Source organism: Lynx canadensis, chromosome E3 (genome assembly GCF_007474595.2).
Source record: "Lynx canadensis isolate LIC74 chromosome E3, mLynCan4.pri.v2, whole genome shotgun sequence".
In the NCBI taxonomy this organism is placed as follows: Eukaryota; Metazoa; Chordata; class Mammalia; order Carnivora; family Felidae; genus Lynx; species Lynx canadensis.
Genome location: NC_044318.1, coordinates 1,738,606 through 1,754,729, shown reverse-complemented (window position 1 = coordinate 1,754,729; position 16,124 = coordinate 1,738,606). Strand labels below are relative to the sequence as shown.

The 16,124-nt window shown below is 53.6% G+C and overlaps 1 protein-coding gene across 9 annotated transcripts in view; it reads right to left on the bottom strand.

The window, feature by feature from the left end:
• The window catches only part of MAPK8IP3 (mitogen-activated protein kinase 8 interacting protein 3), a 47,903-nt gene extending 34,509 nt beyond the window's left edge, over positions 1–13,394 (bottom strand). For 8 of the 9 annotated variants that reach the window (XM_030301158.1, XM_030301166.1, XM_030301160.1 and 5 more), the window contains exon 1: positions 13,018–13,393. In XM_030301158.1, the coding sequence (XP_030157018.1) occupies positions 13,018–13,335 (318 nt within the window). In that variant the 5' untranslated portion in view covers positions 13,336–13,393. Of the gene's footprint in view, positions 1–13,017 lie in introns of all 9 variants that reach the window. The other variant, XM_030301162.1, reaches the window with a different exon arrangement.
• Positions 13,395–16,124: the final 2,730 nt, after the last annotated feature.

The following is a 16,124-nucleotide window of genomic DNA, read 5'->3' as shown; positions in this document are numbered from 1 at the left end:
GGGCTTCCGGGCTGCTCGCACACGCCCGTTATTGGGGTCACCGCCTGCGCAAAGGCACGATGGCTACCTGCTCTCGAAGGCTGTGGTCGCACTCGGCTGACGACCCTTCGGCAGGGTCGCCCAGCTCCGGCTCCTCCGGGGCTAGGGCAGCAGCCCTTCCCAGAGCCCCCCCGCTGCCTCGGCACAGAGCTTAACCAGAATGCTGCCAGCCGCACGCGTGGGAAAGCGACCGGCCACGATCGTCCCGGCTTTCAGTTCCCTGCTGACTCTGCGAGTGAACATTTTCCACAAACTGACCGGGTACATACTGCACCTCTTCCACGAGCAGCTCGCTACATCCTGGCCCAGCGTCCTACGACCGTGTCCCCGCTGCTCTCCGTGATCTGCAAGGACATCTACTGTGCCTGCTCGGGTCTGTCTCACAGGCTACAGACACGCCCCAGGACGCGGCTGGGTGCGCACACTGTGCAAGTTGACTTAATGGTCTCTCCTGTCCCGTTGCTTTGAAATGCCACCTTTATCACAGGCAAAACCCTAGTAGAGATTTCGGTCTGTCTGTGAGCCAGTACCAGGGGGCTTTCTGAACGTGGACTGTTAACGTTACCCTTCAATACCTATTCCACACTCATCCTCTCAAGTCCCCTTTCAACGTTTTCTTGGTTATTCCCACTTGCTCATCCTTCTAGAGTGGAGCTTCTTTCTACATCCAGAAACACTCTACCACGTCCGCCGTGATAGAGCACCGTCTGGAGTCACTTCTGTATTTATTTTTGAAGAAGCAGTTTCCCTGTCTCTAAGCACCAGCTCTCTGCACCTCGGGAAGGGGTCCCGGTTTTTGGTGACCAAGTCCTCAGGGCTGGGATGAAGAGAAAAGTCATCGCGAGCCCGTCAAGGGCTGTTTGACAGAAGACGGAAAATTCTCCCTTCCTTTACACCGACCCCACCCGGGGCCAGTGGCACCACTGTGGTTACACACAAAGAAGGGGCCACGTCGTGACAACCGCCCCGTCTCTATTTCGTCACGTGTTACTTGCACTTGACATGTGGAGACCAGCTAAGGGATTTCCAAACTAAAGACCGTGTCAGAAAGCTGTCCTTCCCAGGTTCTTACGAAGCTCAAGACAGACTTTCTTAAGTGTGTCCTGATAGGTGATGACTAAAATTTTTTAACGTCTATTTTTGAGAGACAGAGAGCAAGCAGGGGAGGGGCAGAGAGAGAGGGAGACAACAGAATCCAAAGCAGGCTCTAGGCTCTAAGGTGTCAGCACAGAGTCTGACGAGTGGCTCGAACCCACGAACCATGAGATCGTGACCTGAGCCGAAGTCGGACGCTTAACTGACTGATCCGCCCAGGAGCCCCCCCGACCCCCGATAGGTGATCATTAAAATCCACCTAAGTGCCAGTGCCAGAAAGCTTTGCCATGGAACACAACCACCGACGTGTCTGCAGATTCCCGATGAAGCCAGCCCCGAACCAGACCACAGCAGAAGTCCTCTGACCTTGGCATGTTACGGCTTTCAGCGTCGGGAAGGATGGAGACACTGACCAGGAGCAAGCACCAAGTGAAGCTATGAACACGGGCATCCTTAAGGCCAAAGGCGAAGGGCACGCAGGGGGCAGGGACACAGAGCCCACGGTGGGTAAGCAGGGCATCTGTGGTTCTCGGGCTGCGTGGAGCCCTGTGCCCAAGGAATGGCCCTACGGGGCGGGAACCGCTCCATCCTTAGGGACGGGTCTCTTCCACCCTCTCGCACCCCTGCTCAAAGGCGCGTGGGCGCTCACGTGGAGCAGCCCCTCGGGTGAGCCCAAGTGACCACCAGCAGATGTGAGGACCCCGGCCTCGGGCCCACGCTCTCCACGCTGGCTTCTGGACCACGGCGTGTGCGGCGGGGAGCCCCTGTTCCTGGGCTCCCTGACGTCGGCACCCTACCAGACAGAACCGACTGGGGGCCCCGCAAGGCCTCCGGGTCTGTGACAGCATTACAGACACGACGTGGCATGGACAGCTTGCAAGAAATCCTCCTCTCTTCCCCTCTTGAAGGAATTATTTCAGTGTCATTAAAGTAACTCTGGTTAACAACAGCGCAAGCCCGCCATTCACCCGAAATAGAACACGCAATGGAATCTTCATCAAATATTAGAGGGAACAAATAACGTGGAGGAACAGTGCCTGGCCGAGACGCCATACGGAATCTTTGCGTTTTAGCAGGACACGCTCAGAGCTAGACTCGGGAAGAAGCGCACGTCATCTGGACAAGTGAGGGAGAAGGCAGGGGCGCCCTGGCTGGCAGCGAGCTCAAGAGAGAAGCAAGGAGGCTGCCAACCCCAGCTCCCCGGGCACAGGGGTGGGCCGTGTGGGGGAGGGGCTGGTAGCAGGACACTGTATCATCTGGGTGAGCAAAGTCACCCCAAATTCAACAGATGGCTTCAAAAAGGCAGAAAATATTTAAAAAAAAATTTTTTTTAACGTTTATTTATTTTTGAGACAGAGAGAGACAGAGCATGAACGGGGAGGGTCAGAGAGAGGGAGACACAGAATCTGAAACAGGCTCCAGGCTCTGAGCTGTCCGCACAGAGCCCGACGCAGGGCTCGAACTCACAGACCACGAGATCATGACCTGAGCCGAAGTCGGATGCTTAACCGACTGAGCCACCCAGGAGCCCCAGAAAATATTTTTAATTAGATACTACTTAGTTTAGATTTAAGGGAATCAAGATTTTTCAGTGCTGGCAGACAGGGTAGGGTGGAGAATAAGTAAAGTCTGTAAAGAAAATCTTCCAAAATTTTAAAAGTAGGATCTGACGAGGGGCGCCTGGGTGGCTCAGGCAGTTAAGAATCTGACTCTTGATCTCAGCTCAGGTCATGATCTAACGGTCTGTGAGTTCGAGCCCTACTTTGGGCTCTCGGCTGACAGGGTGGAGCCCGCTTGGGATGCTCTCTCTCCCTCTCTCTGTGCCCCTCCCCCACTCGCAGGAGCTCACATGCAGGCTTTCTCTCTCAAAATAAATCAACAAACATTAAAAAAATAAAGAATCCGTGGGGCGCCTGGGGGGGCTCAGTCAGTTGAACACCCGACTTCGGCTCGTGTCATGATCTCGCAGTTGACGAGTTCGAGCCCCGCGTCGGGCTCTGTGCTGACAGCTCAGAGCCTGGAGCCTGCTTCCGATTCTGTGTCTCCCTCTCTCTCTGCCTCTCCCCCGCTCATGCTCTGTCTCTCTCTGTCTCAAAAATAAAGATAAACACTAAAAAAAAAAAATAAAGAAAAAAAAAGAATCTGTTACAAAATATGACTACAACTGACAAGAATAAAAATTTGAGGGGCGCCTGGGTGGCGCAGTCGGTTAAGCGTCCGACTTCAGCCAGGTCACGATCTCGCAGTCCGTGAGTTCGAGCCCCGCGTCGGGCTCTGGGCTGATGGCTCAGAGCCTGGAGCCTGTTTCCGATTCTGTGTCTCTCTCTCTGCCCCTCCCCCGTTCATGCTCTGTCTCTCTCTGTCCCAAAAATAAATAAACGCTGAAAAAAAAAATTAAAAAAAAAAAAATTTGACCGTCAGCATTTGGGCTGTGTGGGTCTGCATGGTACCGAAGACACAAAAACAAAAATCTCCCACCTGAACCCACTCTACACATAGTAGCATCTCAGGCCCAAAGGTGTCCGGAAGGCGTGACTGCAGCAGAGCGAAAACTCGGTGCACGTGCTGACTATACGTACCACGGGTTTGAGTGCATTTGAAGTTAACCATCTGTCTAACCAAGTCTCCTCAAAATATCACGAAGCACAGGATAACGCACTGTGTTTACGGTCACTCTTGTGACAAGTCTTTTGAGCGCCCCAAAGAGCAAGGACCGGCCAACACACAGTTGAGGAAAACGTGTCCTATTCTCAGCATCTAGACATCAAACACCGAAGGCGCACTTCTAAATACCAAGAGACCACACAATTCTCTTTTTCGATTTGTTTTAAGGAGTCTGCCCCCTCTCTCCCATGAACAAAGTGCTGTTTTATTTTATTTTATTTTTTTTAATTTTTTTCAACGTTTATTTTTGGGAGAGAGAGAGACAGAGCATGAACGGGGGAGGGGCAGAGAGAGAGGGAGACACAGAATCGGAAACAGGCTCCAGGCTCTGAGCCGTCAGCCCAGAGCCCGACGCGGGGCTCGAACTCCTGGACCGCGAGATCATGACCTGGCTGAAGTCGGATGCCTAACCGACTGCGCCACCCAGGCGCCCCCAAAGTGCTGTTTTAAAGTGAAACTAGGGGCGCCTGGGCGGCTCAGTCGGTTAAGCATCCAACTTCAGCTCAGGTCATGATCTCATGGTCTGTGAGTTTGAGCCCTGTGTTGGGCTTTGGGCTGACAGCTCAGAGTCTGGAGCCTGCTTTGGACTCTGGGTCTCCCTCTCTCACTCTCCCTCCCCTGCTTGCACTGTCTCTCTCTCTCTCTCTCTCTCTCTCTCTTTAAAAAAGAAATAAACATTAAAAAAAAGTTAAACTCAACTTTGGTTTTCGAACTTGCTTTCAGGTGAATTTCAAGACACACACTGAAATAACCTGAGCGCGGGCTCTTTCTAACTCAGAACCAGAGAATTTCCTCAGTGTTCCATGGAATGAGGTCATTCATCCCAGTGTGTCCACAAAAGCAAAGGTAAGAAGTAAACCGACCTTTTGTGTCAAATATAAAATTAAAAACACAGCAGAAATCAGTATCCCTAATTCCCAGAACGTAAGTGAGATTATCAGGTAAACACTTTTTATAACGTAATCATTAATTCTGGCAACTTCCATAACACAAGGTTATTTTAACGGCAAAGGAAGTTAACATATTCAATCTAATCCTTCCCTCATATGTGTCCTTTAGGGCAGGCTCATACACAGGAAATAACTCAACTCTGGCTGGTTTGTTAGAAGAGAATCCAGGGGCGCCTGGGTGACTCAGTCAATTAAGCATCCGACTCCAGCTCTGGTCACGGTTCTCACCGTTCGTGGGCTGGAGCCCTGAGTCAGGCTCTGTGCTGACAGCTCAGAGCCTGGAGCTTGCTTCGGATTCTGTGTCTCCCTTGCTCTCTACCCCTCCCCTGCTCAACGTCTCTCTCTCCCTCCCAAAAATAAATAAACATTAAAAGAAAAAAAATGAACCCAACAGAAATCAAAGACCTTGTTTTTTTGCATCCGTCATCATTTAATTCCTTCTGGGGTGGTGCAGGGATAGAGTAGATTTCCAAAAAAGTCCTCTTTTTTGGACTTTTAGGCAGGCAGGGCAGTAAACAGTTGGGGTGCTGGGCACAGACTTCATGCACAGGGGGAGGCGCCCTTCTCCTGGAGGCTGACCCCCTGTGCGGTGATGGCATTCATGAAATGTTTACCGGGCTCTCCCTGGGGCGATGAATCCCTAAGACCTCACACCACAGATGTTCTTTTACAGCTTGCTTTCCAACGGTGTCACCACGTAGACCATGAAACGCAGTGCGGGCAGCGGGGCAGAGCAGCCGGGAAGTTACCCCCAGGTACTGGCCCCCTGAGCCCGGGGGGGGGGGCCCACAGGGTGAGAGAGGAAAGTGCGCTTTTGTATTCTGGTAGGACGCACACCTGTGGGGGGCCAGGCCGTGCAGGAATCCAAGAATCAGGCTGGATTCACAGAAAAAGCAGAAGTTTCTCACATTCATGTCACAGGGACCACTGGTTTAGCATCCGCCTGAACCGAATCCCAACAAATGGCGATGGTTTACTTCACGCTGACTTCCAAGGATTGGCAAGACAGGAAAAATATCTTTATTTTTATGTCTCAAAAAAGATTTTTATGGGTGTGTTTACATACCAAGTATTAACATATACTTTATATGTTAAGTATATGCTATATAAAACACACACGCCAGATACACAAAATACCTGACGTGGGTGGTAACGTGGGACAGAAGGAAGGGAAGATAAAACTAAGAGCCTGACTGTCCCAGCCTGGGACAGATGGCCGAGTCTCTCTCAGGGGTGTGCCCGGCTCCTTGCACGTGCTTGCCCGCCCCGTTCGTACCCGGCCCCTGCTCCTGCGAGGCTGAGAGCACGCATGCCAGGGGCACTCTGTCTGGCCATTCCGTGGGCACAGGGGGCTGCTGTCTAGAGATGAACACGGCAGGCATGACAGAGACCCTGAGCCACACGCGTGAGCAGGCACCCACGGGCTTCCACAGTGCTGAGGAGGGGGCTGGGAAGGCCGGGGAAGGACCCATGAAGCAGCAGGGCATCTGGACAGCGGGCAGAGTTCCTGGGGACGGGAGCCCAGAGACTCTTATGAGAAGTGTTGCTTTGAACCTGTCGCTATTGACAATCAGAATCGAAACTTGCCAGCCTTTGCCCCACAAGGCCTCCCGAACAAGGGGTAGTCCTCGGGGACAAGGACCTGTCCCCACCTAACCTGGCATTCCCCAAATCTCCTGGCCATAAGAGGTGATGGCTACGCGGGCTCCAAGTATCTGCTGTCAGCCACCCACTGCTCGTGGCCTCTCCTGGGTTCGGGGTGTCTCCCCAGGACCCCCGCAGGCAGGGGCTCCCGGGCTGGCCTGTCCCAAGCTACAGCAGCAGGGCCTTGGGCCGCGGACAAATGCACCTCCCCACTTCACCGGCACGGGCGGGACGGACAACGGGGCCAGCTCAGCAGTCAGGGGAGGGTACGGACAACACCTGCAAGAACCCGGATGAGTCTCAAAGTCATTACACAGAAAGACGCCGGACCAAAAAAAGACCAAAAAACTGCACGATTCTATTTATATAAAGTTCTAGAAAACGCAAACTAATCTACTGTGACGGAAAGCGGATCAGCGGTTCCCTGGGGGTGGGGGACGCAGGGAGAGGCCACTGAGGGGCAGAAGGAAACTTCAGGGATGGTGGCGACCATCGTCACCCTGACCGCGGGGACGATTTCTGGGTGTGAACAGGTCAACACTCGCCACACTGCACAAACGCATACAGTGTAGCGCGTTGAAGGGAAGACGCGGCCGGGGTCCCAGATCTCCACCTGGGCCGTGACGCCAGCCATTTTGTGGGCGCTGGGGATCTCTCGACAGGTTCTTCCCAGCCTTTCGAGAATTCCCTCGCCTCCTGCTCTTTCCCGAACAGCTGCCATTCCTTTGTTGTTGCTTATGTCACAATATTTTGCTTTCGTCTGGTCTCCTGTGTCCAATCCTCCTGCTCTGGGTGCTCTCCTCTTTCGGACCACAATCCACAATCACTGCCAGCGGCTCCCTTTCTGGCCCGAGGCTGTGTAAGGGGATGCCTCCTGCCTGCCCTGCCTGCTCTGTCTGCCCGGGGCGGGGCCGCTGAGGCTGTGGCTGTTTATGGGAATTAAAGTGACATAAAGTAAAAACTCACTTCCCCTGTGGCCCGAGCCACCTGTGCAGTGTCAGTGATGCCATGTGGTCACTGGCTATTGAACCGGACAGCTGCCCTGTAGACTCAGTGGTGGAGGCCTTGCCCTCCGGGAACTAGAAGGACGGTTGGGTGTGGTGTGCACTGAGGCAGAGGGAGGCGGCTTCCCTCACCCTCATGCGCAAGGGCGGAGCCCACTCCCGGGTAGGGTGGGCCGACTGGGGCGACAGGGCCCCTCCCTCTGGTCGGGCACTCATCCATCCAAGCACCCAGCATCTGGATGTGTCCACAAAGCCCCTGCGCCAGACGCTGGGGAGGCAGGGGTGCACGGGGACTGGAAGACCATGCAGAGGGGCAGCGTGGGGGGAGCAGAGCGTGGTGCAGGGAGCTGGCCAGAGTGAGGTGGGCCTGGCCGGTTCAAGCATGGGGGTGGGGTGTCGTCTCTGTCCATCTACCCACAGTGGTCCCGTCCCCACTTTTCACCCCGCATCCCGTGCCCCCACTGCACGGGAACATGGACCAGCACCTCCCCCCGTACCTCCCCCCCCCCCCCAGACCTAATCCCCAGAGCCTGCAGCCGAGCCTGGCACTCAGCGGGCTCTGGTGAACGAGGACACGGGTGGGTGCAGGCCCGGATGGGACGTGTCTTTGGAAAAGTCCCCTCTGGTGGAGGGGGGGTTGGGACAGGGAGAGAGGCTGGCAGGCCAGCGTGACGATGCCGACTGGAACCAGGACCGCGGCAAAGGAGACCAAAAAAGCACGGGAAACCTAAAGTCAGGCCACAAGAATGGCCAGGACTCAGTGAGTGTGGGGCTTGGGAGGTAACGTCCTGACCTTTCCCAGAGCACAGGAAACCCGTGCCCGAAAAGGCACATTGGCCCTGCCGCCGATGGCGCCCCTGGCTGTCCGCTGCAGCTCTGTGTTGGCACAGTGAACAGGCCATCCCGCCACCCTCACAATGAATGGGACCTGAGAGAGGTGCCTCCGCCCGACACCCATCTTGTACACAGCAAGGATTTCAGGGACCCCAGGAAATGCGTGACGTCACCTATGGGGGCTCTCTGCTGTCCTGAACCCGGTCACACGGTCACGTGAAAGCCAAACCGAGGAGCGTCCTGCAAAACCAGGGGCCTGTGACAGTCTCAAAAAGTAGAAAGCGAGGACCCGATCCAGGAGAGAGGACCAGCAGGACCCCGGAGTTGTTGGCAGAGTGCGGAGGAGGGATGGAGAGAGAGAAAAGCAGTGCAGGGGGCGCGCGGGGGGCTCAGTCATTAAGCCTCTGACTCGTGGCTCAGGTCATGATCTCGCAGTCACAGTTGGTGAGACCCAGCCCCGCGTTTGGGATTCTCGCTTTCCCTCCCCGCGCCCTGCTACCGCGTACACGTGCCCTCTCTCTCAAAAACAAATAAACGTTAAAAAGTTTGCAAATAAAAAGAACAAGGTAGAAAAGTGCTCCTATTTGGGAATGTACGCAGAGTATTATTTGTGCACCCTCTATAAATGGTTCCAAAACAGCAAGTTTTAGAAAACTTAAAAATAAAAAACCCAGCGGGGTGCCTGGCTGGCTCAGCTGGTAGAGAATGTGACTCTTGATTTCAGGGGTTGGGAGTTTCAGCCCCGTGGGGGGGGGGGAGGGGCAGAGCTCATTAAAAAAAATTAAATTAATACCATTAAAAAAACCCCCAGGTATTAACTTTAATTTAGCATCCGACTTCGCCTCAGGTCACGATCCCCCAGTTCTGGGAGTTCGAGCCCCGTGTCGGGGTTTTTGCTGGCAGCTCAAAGCCTGGAATCTGCTGCAGATTCTGTGTCTCCCTCTCTCTTTGTCCCTCCCACGCTTGTGCTCTCTGTCCCTCTCAAAAACAAACTGAAAACATTATAAACAAACAAACAAACAAACAAACATACATTAAAAAAGAAGCCCTCGCTTGGGAAGAACTCACACTAACTTGTTCCAGTCCTTGACCCCGCTGTCTACCGCCGCCACCGGGCCCGGAGGGTTCCTGACACGGCAGGACAGGCAGGTGGCAGGGCTGTGGGCCCAGAGGCCAGCAGACCGAAGTGGGCACCTTCCACACGTTTGCTCTGGCCGGGGAACGCCCCAACCTGTCTGCACGTTTAAGGGCGATTCGGTGGTTCTCTGGGAGACTCAGGACAGCTACAGCGGGCCAGCCTTTAGAAGTAACCGGGAGAGGCAGTACTGGCCACTAAATCTTAATGGCTTTATCTAAAAAAAAAACCTTAAAGGCTTTTAAGAACTACTTTTAACATTACAACGTGGCAAAATCAGAAGATGACATGCCTTGTCCAAGCAGCAGCGAATTTACTATTTGTCATCTGGGAAACAAGAAGAAAAGCTTCTGATTCAGTGCATTAATTCACTTATGAGAAGAGGCAAAATGATCATCTCTACAGAGTGGATCCAGCTTAATCCTATCCAAATGTTCTCCCGAGAAATAAATTACTTTTACAGAACCAGAAACAGTTTGGGGCAAAACTTTCTTCCCGTTGGATGCCTTCCTTTGGTAGCACCAAATGCCGAGGCATCGGCACACGTTTCTCTGAAAGGGCATCCACTTGGTTGATTTGAATGAGTTGGGGGCACAACGAGTAGTCTCTTTAGGGTGAAGATGATTTTGATGCAAGTAACGGCTATCAAACTCACATCTGGCCGAAAAACGACTGTTTTTCCTCCTATGAACTACGTGCCTGAGCCCTGCCCTGCCCCGGGGAGCCCTCTGCCTGTTCCTCCCTCAAGTCACACTGGGTGGGCAACTACTTGCTCTGTGTTGCTCTCACCCAACTGCCCACCGCCACCCTTCCTAACAGGAAGGAACCTGGTGGATTTAAAAAACAACTTCCTGTCAATCAGATAAGGATTCAGAATTTTTAAGGTCTCCGTAGAAATTTTAGAGCCAGCAATAGGTCCGCTTAGCTGCACAAGCTTGAGCAGGACTCCGAGATCTCAATTCCAAGGGCAAACCCCACACAATCAGAGACCGAGATGCCCAGCGCTTGCCGTCTGCAAATCCACCGAGGTGCTCTCCCCTGACTCAACTAAATCTGCCTCGCCGCAGTTCTCCAGGCAAATGACAGCCAACGAGGAGACTTGGCACTTGGTAGGAAAAGAACTTCGCAGCTGGCAAGCCGCTTGCCCTACAGAGGTGGCCACTGCGGCCGGAAAGGGGCACACCAGGCGATGCGAGTGCAGCTCCCAAGCGCAGGGCTGGTGCTCAAGCCCACGTGGACTCCAGGGCTTGGCCCCGCTGCTTGGCCCCCACCGTCTCTAGCCGCCCTCGCTCCCACCAAATGAGCCATCCCAGAACCAGAACATGCTCGCAATCCCTGGCTGCAGTGATTACGGGCAGCAGTAGGGGGACATGGGTAGTTGCTCTGCTCAAGGCTTTTTAAACAAAACCTGCAGATTCTGTCTGCCTGGAAGGCTACAGTGGCTCAGGTTACCCAGCTGTGACTAAGCCTTCTTGAGCAGAGTGGCCAGGGACGCAGGAGCTACTCTGCGCCACGAACGTGCCTCAGCCTGTGACGTTCCAGCTCCTGTGTTAGGAGACACACATCTGTGATCTCGATTCCCTGCCTAGAAAAGAAGTGGTCTTTTCCACAAAACTGGAAATAAATGTCTGGCAGATTTAAGGAATGAGATAGAATGCCAAAATGGTTACAGTATTTGGCCTTTCTCTTTACTCGTAACATGGCCTGAGGTCTTTCCAAGGGCGTCCTATTAGCAGCTAATCACAGCCCTGGGCCGGCTAGCCAAGCATTTGTCTGCTTCATGGCTTTCTGCTCAGGAAGCTCTAGGCAGCTTCTCTCAAGAGCCGGGCAATGCCGATGCCGGGTCTCGGCCTCAAAGGCAGTGTCCTGCTAACCACACGCACACCCCCCAGCTTGTAATCCAGGCGAGTGCAAGTGGGAGGCAGGAAGCACAGTCACTCATGGCTGCACTCAGAACTGCACAGAGCAGAGCAGAGGCCTGATCCACACCTCGCTAATTTTTTAAGCTGGAAGGTTATCATTGTGAGCCTTACGGTGGTCAATCTTGATCTTCCCCTTTCATCTCTTCTCACCCACCACGGGGACCAGACAGGCACAGGAAGAAAGAAAACACGTCTATGGGAAACATCAGTTAGACATCACGTGGCTGCAGAGAGGAGTCAGAGAAGGGGAGGCCGCAGCCACTCCCCACCACCACGGCCGGGCAAGGGTAACCCCCGCACTCCACTTTTCTGGGGGTGCAGCTCTCTGACCTCTCGCGATAGCATGATACAGAAGAGACCAGGCCAGGAGTCCGGGTAGACTGGGTCCAGCCTGGCTCTTGTAGGGCTTGTGACCTTGGTCCAGCCCCCCCCACGTCTTGGGCCCACTTCCTTCCCCAGTTAGGGCCACTCTGAGCACTAAAATCCTATGAGCTCTTGCACCCCCTCCAGCTGAGAACTTTAAACCAGTGGCCAGACTGGTACCCCAACGAATACACAACAGCCTCTTGACAGATGTGTGACCCCAAAGGCAAAATAACTACCCTGAGTAGGAATGACTTAAGAACCAAACTAGAATGTAAACCACTCCGATTCAAGAAAAAGCCTGAACACCCAAACAATCTTCTGCTTCAATACTAACATCAAAAATTGCGCTAAGCCAAACGAACTGAAAAGAAATGTGGCCCATGTAACAAGCAGCTTCGCATTCATACATCAAAGACTATCACCTAATGCCTAGAATGAAAGACCCTCAGAGAGGCTTAGAGATTGTCTAGAGCACCTGATTCATTTGATGGAAAATCAAAGTCCAGAGTGGGCAGGCGATGTGGACAAGGTCACAGAGGCAAAGCAGGGCTGGGGACCCACACCCCCTGCACCCGCCCGGGGCTGGCACACAGTTGGCACTAAGCATTTGAGAGCGAATGAGTAAGTCAAGCGGTGTTCCCCACAACGCATGGTTCTTCTAACTGGTTCGTAAATAAGTGATTTCCAGGTTACGGAGGTTTCCTAGAACGTAATCAAATATTTCAAAATTCCACTCTTAATTTCCCAGAAGCCAGGGTGAAATTTCTCAGCCTTTTCCACGTAAGCTAATAACATTCCCAACTGAGGGAACCACAAGGCAAAGACGTCACCTCCAGAAACCTGGGGTCTTTCCCCTGGTGCCAGAGGAGCAACCCAGGTGCCGCTTCAGTTAGCTGTTTACATCAATCACCAAATTCATCCATGTCGCTGCACTGGGGCCTAAGGGAAAGGTGTTGGGACAACACCCCGCTTCGGGGCGCAGAACCCCAAGGCCAGATGTCCCGTTTCGGGGAGGATTTAGAATGGCAGCAGCCAAAGGCAGTAACGGGGGGTGGGGGTGGGGGTCTAGGAAACGGCTTCGCAAAAACACACACACGGGCCAAGAGAACGGACGCCTGGAGTGAGAGGTGGGTGTGGAGCGGGCAGAGAGGCCTGGCCAGAGGCTCAGGCCGCTCAGGCTGCCTGGTGCCGCTGGCTGGAGCAGCGGGGTCAGGACCCGGGGAGCGGCCGAGGGGCGCGGGGGGGGGGGGGAGGGGCCCGGGCGGGGCAGGGTCCCCCGGGCGGCGCGGGGCGGGGTCCCCCGGGCGGGAAGGGGTCCCCGGGGCGGGGCGGGTCCCCCGGGCGCCGCGGCCCGGCCCACGCACCTCCTCGGCCTGCTTGCGCAGCGCCTTCTCCCGCTCGTACTGGGTGAGCAGCTGCTCGTTGTCCTCGCGCAGCAGCTCCAGCTCCACCTCGTGCTCCTGGTTCTCGCTGAGCACCGAGTCCAGGTTCTCCAGCACGTTGACCACGAGCGGCATGAGCTCCTTGACCACCTCCTCGTCGTAGCAGTGGATGAGGCGCTCGAACTCGCGGTAGATGGAGCCGGCCAGGCCCGACACCCGCTCCGACATCACCGAGCCGGAGCAGTAGTCGTCCTGGTACACCACCACGCCGCCGCCCTCGTCCATCTGGATCTCCATCATCGCGGCCACCGCCGCCGCCAGCGCGGCCCGCTGTCCGCCGGCGCGCCCGCCCGCCCCGGCTGCCCGTAGTCCGCAGGCCGCGGCCCGTCGCTTCCTCCTCCTCCTCCTCCGCCGCCGCCGCCTCAGGGCTCGGGCGCCGCCGCCGCCGCTGCTGATGCTGCTGCTGCTGCCGCTGCCTAGGCTGCGCCCGTCAGTCAGCGGCCGGAAGTTCTGCTGCCCGGAAGTCCCGCCCGAGCCCCGCGGCGCGGCACCACTTAAGGGTCGCGGGGCCCGTGACGTAGAGGTAGCCCGCCCCCGGGTCGGAAGCTCGGCCGAGCGGGGCAGGGAGCACTTCCGGTCTGGCTTGTCACGGCCGCTGCTCGCCAGCGCACGTCACCCTGAGCGGGTTCCCGCAGCTCCCACGACACTGGTCCGACTTTAAACGTCACCTCGCCCTGTCCCAGGAGCATATGGACACGGTCGTTGCGCCGTAGGGGCTGCGGCCGCAGCAGCCACCCCGCGCCTGCCGCGGCGCAGAGCTGCCTGCCCCTGAGCTCCGCGCGCGTGCGCGCGTCCCCGCGCTTGTGCCCGGGTACCAGCGAAGTGACGCTGCCCATCTTGTCCCCAAGTCCCCGAATAAGCTCTTCCACCCGGGCTGCTGCGCTGTCCTGCGTTGTCCGGCTTCGCGATAGCTGTAATCACCCCACTGGGTTCTGAATTTCAGGGCTTGTCCTTTGAATTTGTCCTTCTTGACCCTACATTCTATGTCTTGATAGGCTCTTATTTCCTCCACTTGCATCCACTTGAATGAAATCGCTTTAGCAAGGTTTTTTTTTTTTGTTTGTTTGTTTTTTAAATCATAATTACAGTATCTGCAGCCTTTGCGAATCTGATTATGCGGTCTGTTGTTTTGGTTGATTCTTGCTTAGGCTGCTCCTCCTTTCCCTTCTGAACTAGGATCCCTTGGATCTTTGTGGAAACACTTTGAAGTGTGAGTTTAGAGTTGCTCCACAGGGATCTGCATTTGCTTTCACCGGTATCTGAGGACACCAACGCACAAGTTACACTTGCATCTTGAGATAGTAGTAGATAGTAGTAGTTGATTAAAAACAACAGCCACTAAACTTGTCAGAGCTTAATACGAACAGAAATGCTCTCATCCCTTTCACCTAATGAAATGCTTCAAGGTCAGTTCATCCTAACCTGACTGCACCAAATCAATGAACTCTCCTGCAGATAATGATGTCCTGAATACTATTGCACAAATTTTCCCCTTGCAACCTAATTTGCCGTATGGATGCTCACCCACCCCATTAGAGATAAACTAAGGTTTCTGTCTCAGATCCAGATTATCTGGATTAAAAAAAAAAAATTATTTTTGAGAGACAACATGAGTGGGGCAGGAACAGAGAGGGAGACACAGAATCCAAAGTTGGACGCTTAACCGACCGAGCCACCCAGGCGCCCCAAGATTATCTGGATTTTGATGCTAGCTAAGTGACTCAGTCACCCCATTTCATTTCCAAACTGAGCCTAAAAATACTACCAACCTCCTAGGAAAGTTCTGAACATTAATAAGCTAATCCATTAAAGGGGCTTCATACATTTCTAGCAATATAGTAAGGGCGCAATATAGAATTGTTAGGTTTATTCTCAAGATGAAGAGTCAGGACAAACAAGTATGTGTAATTTTTCTTTTTAAGCCAATGACAAAAAAAGCTTGTGAGTGTTTTGGGGGAATGTTCAAGACTTCTGCCTTAGGCCTTTTTTCAGAAACATGACCCCTCTGAACCTTCTTAGTACCAAATATACAGTAGGGTAGCCCCCGCTGTGAGGCCAATTGGTCACCAACTTTATTGGTTTCTATTACTAACATAACTGGGCAGATTTACTTGAAACTGGCTAAAACAGAACGAAGTTTTAACAAGATGAGCTGCTGGGCAACTCCTGATGCGTACTTGAGGACGCCACTCATGTACTGGGGCGACATAAGCTAGCACTTGCTTTAACAGACTTCCATTCAGATTTGTAAGCTAAATTGGGGCACAATTTTTTTTCCCTCTGCACATGACCCTAAAATGTAAGGTGAGTACTTGGGTTTCAAAAGTGCTGCTTTGGCCCGGCTCTGTGGCACAACGGATAGCATCCAGGAGTGCGCTCGTCATGATGAGCAAAGGGCGATGTATCAAAGTGTTGAATCGCTATACTATACACTTGAAATAGTACACTGTTTGTTGACTAACTGGCATTTAAATAAAAACTTTAAAAAGGTTATACTTTAATTTGCTAGGAAGTCACCTAGGACCCTGTAATGTCTCCCTTAATTCTTCCTATGCTGAATTTTGATGGCACTTCGTGGTCAAACATACAACAGGAATATTTCACCCGTGATCTTCAAGAATGCTAAGGATTAAGGAGATAATAAGAAATGACCGGGTAACAAAGGAGGAATATACATTCTTGCCACACTTGAAAATAGAACAAGTTCCGTTCCGCTAATGGAGCCAGTACATTCTGGAGAAAGCACAGGACGTGAAATGGCAACCCTTTCATGTTTGTCGATCGCTCCCTCACCGTAACATTCGTAGAGTTACCTTGGTCCTTTCAGACGTAGCCACTGCCCAGCTGCTGGAGACAAATGGGTTGTGACTCTCCAGGACTGAGCTGCCCTGTGGCTGGGGCCGCTTTAACGTTACCAGTGCCTAGCGCACATCTTGGGACATGCTCTGCACTCGAACCCGTTTTCGGAAAGGATGAACAAACGAAGACGGCGTCCGCGGCGTATGTCCGGTTTCTTTCTGATATGCTAT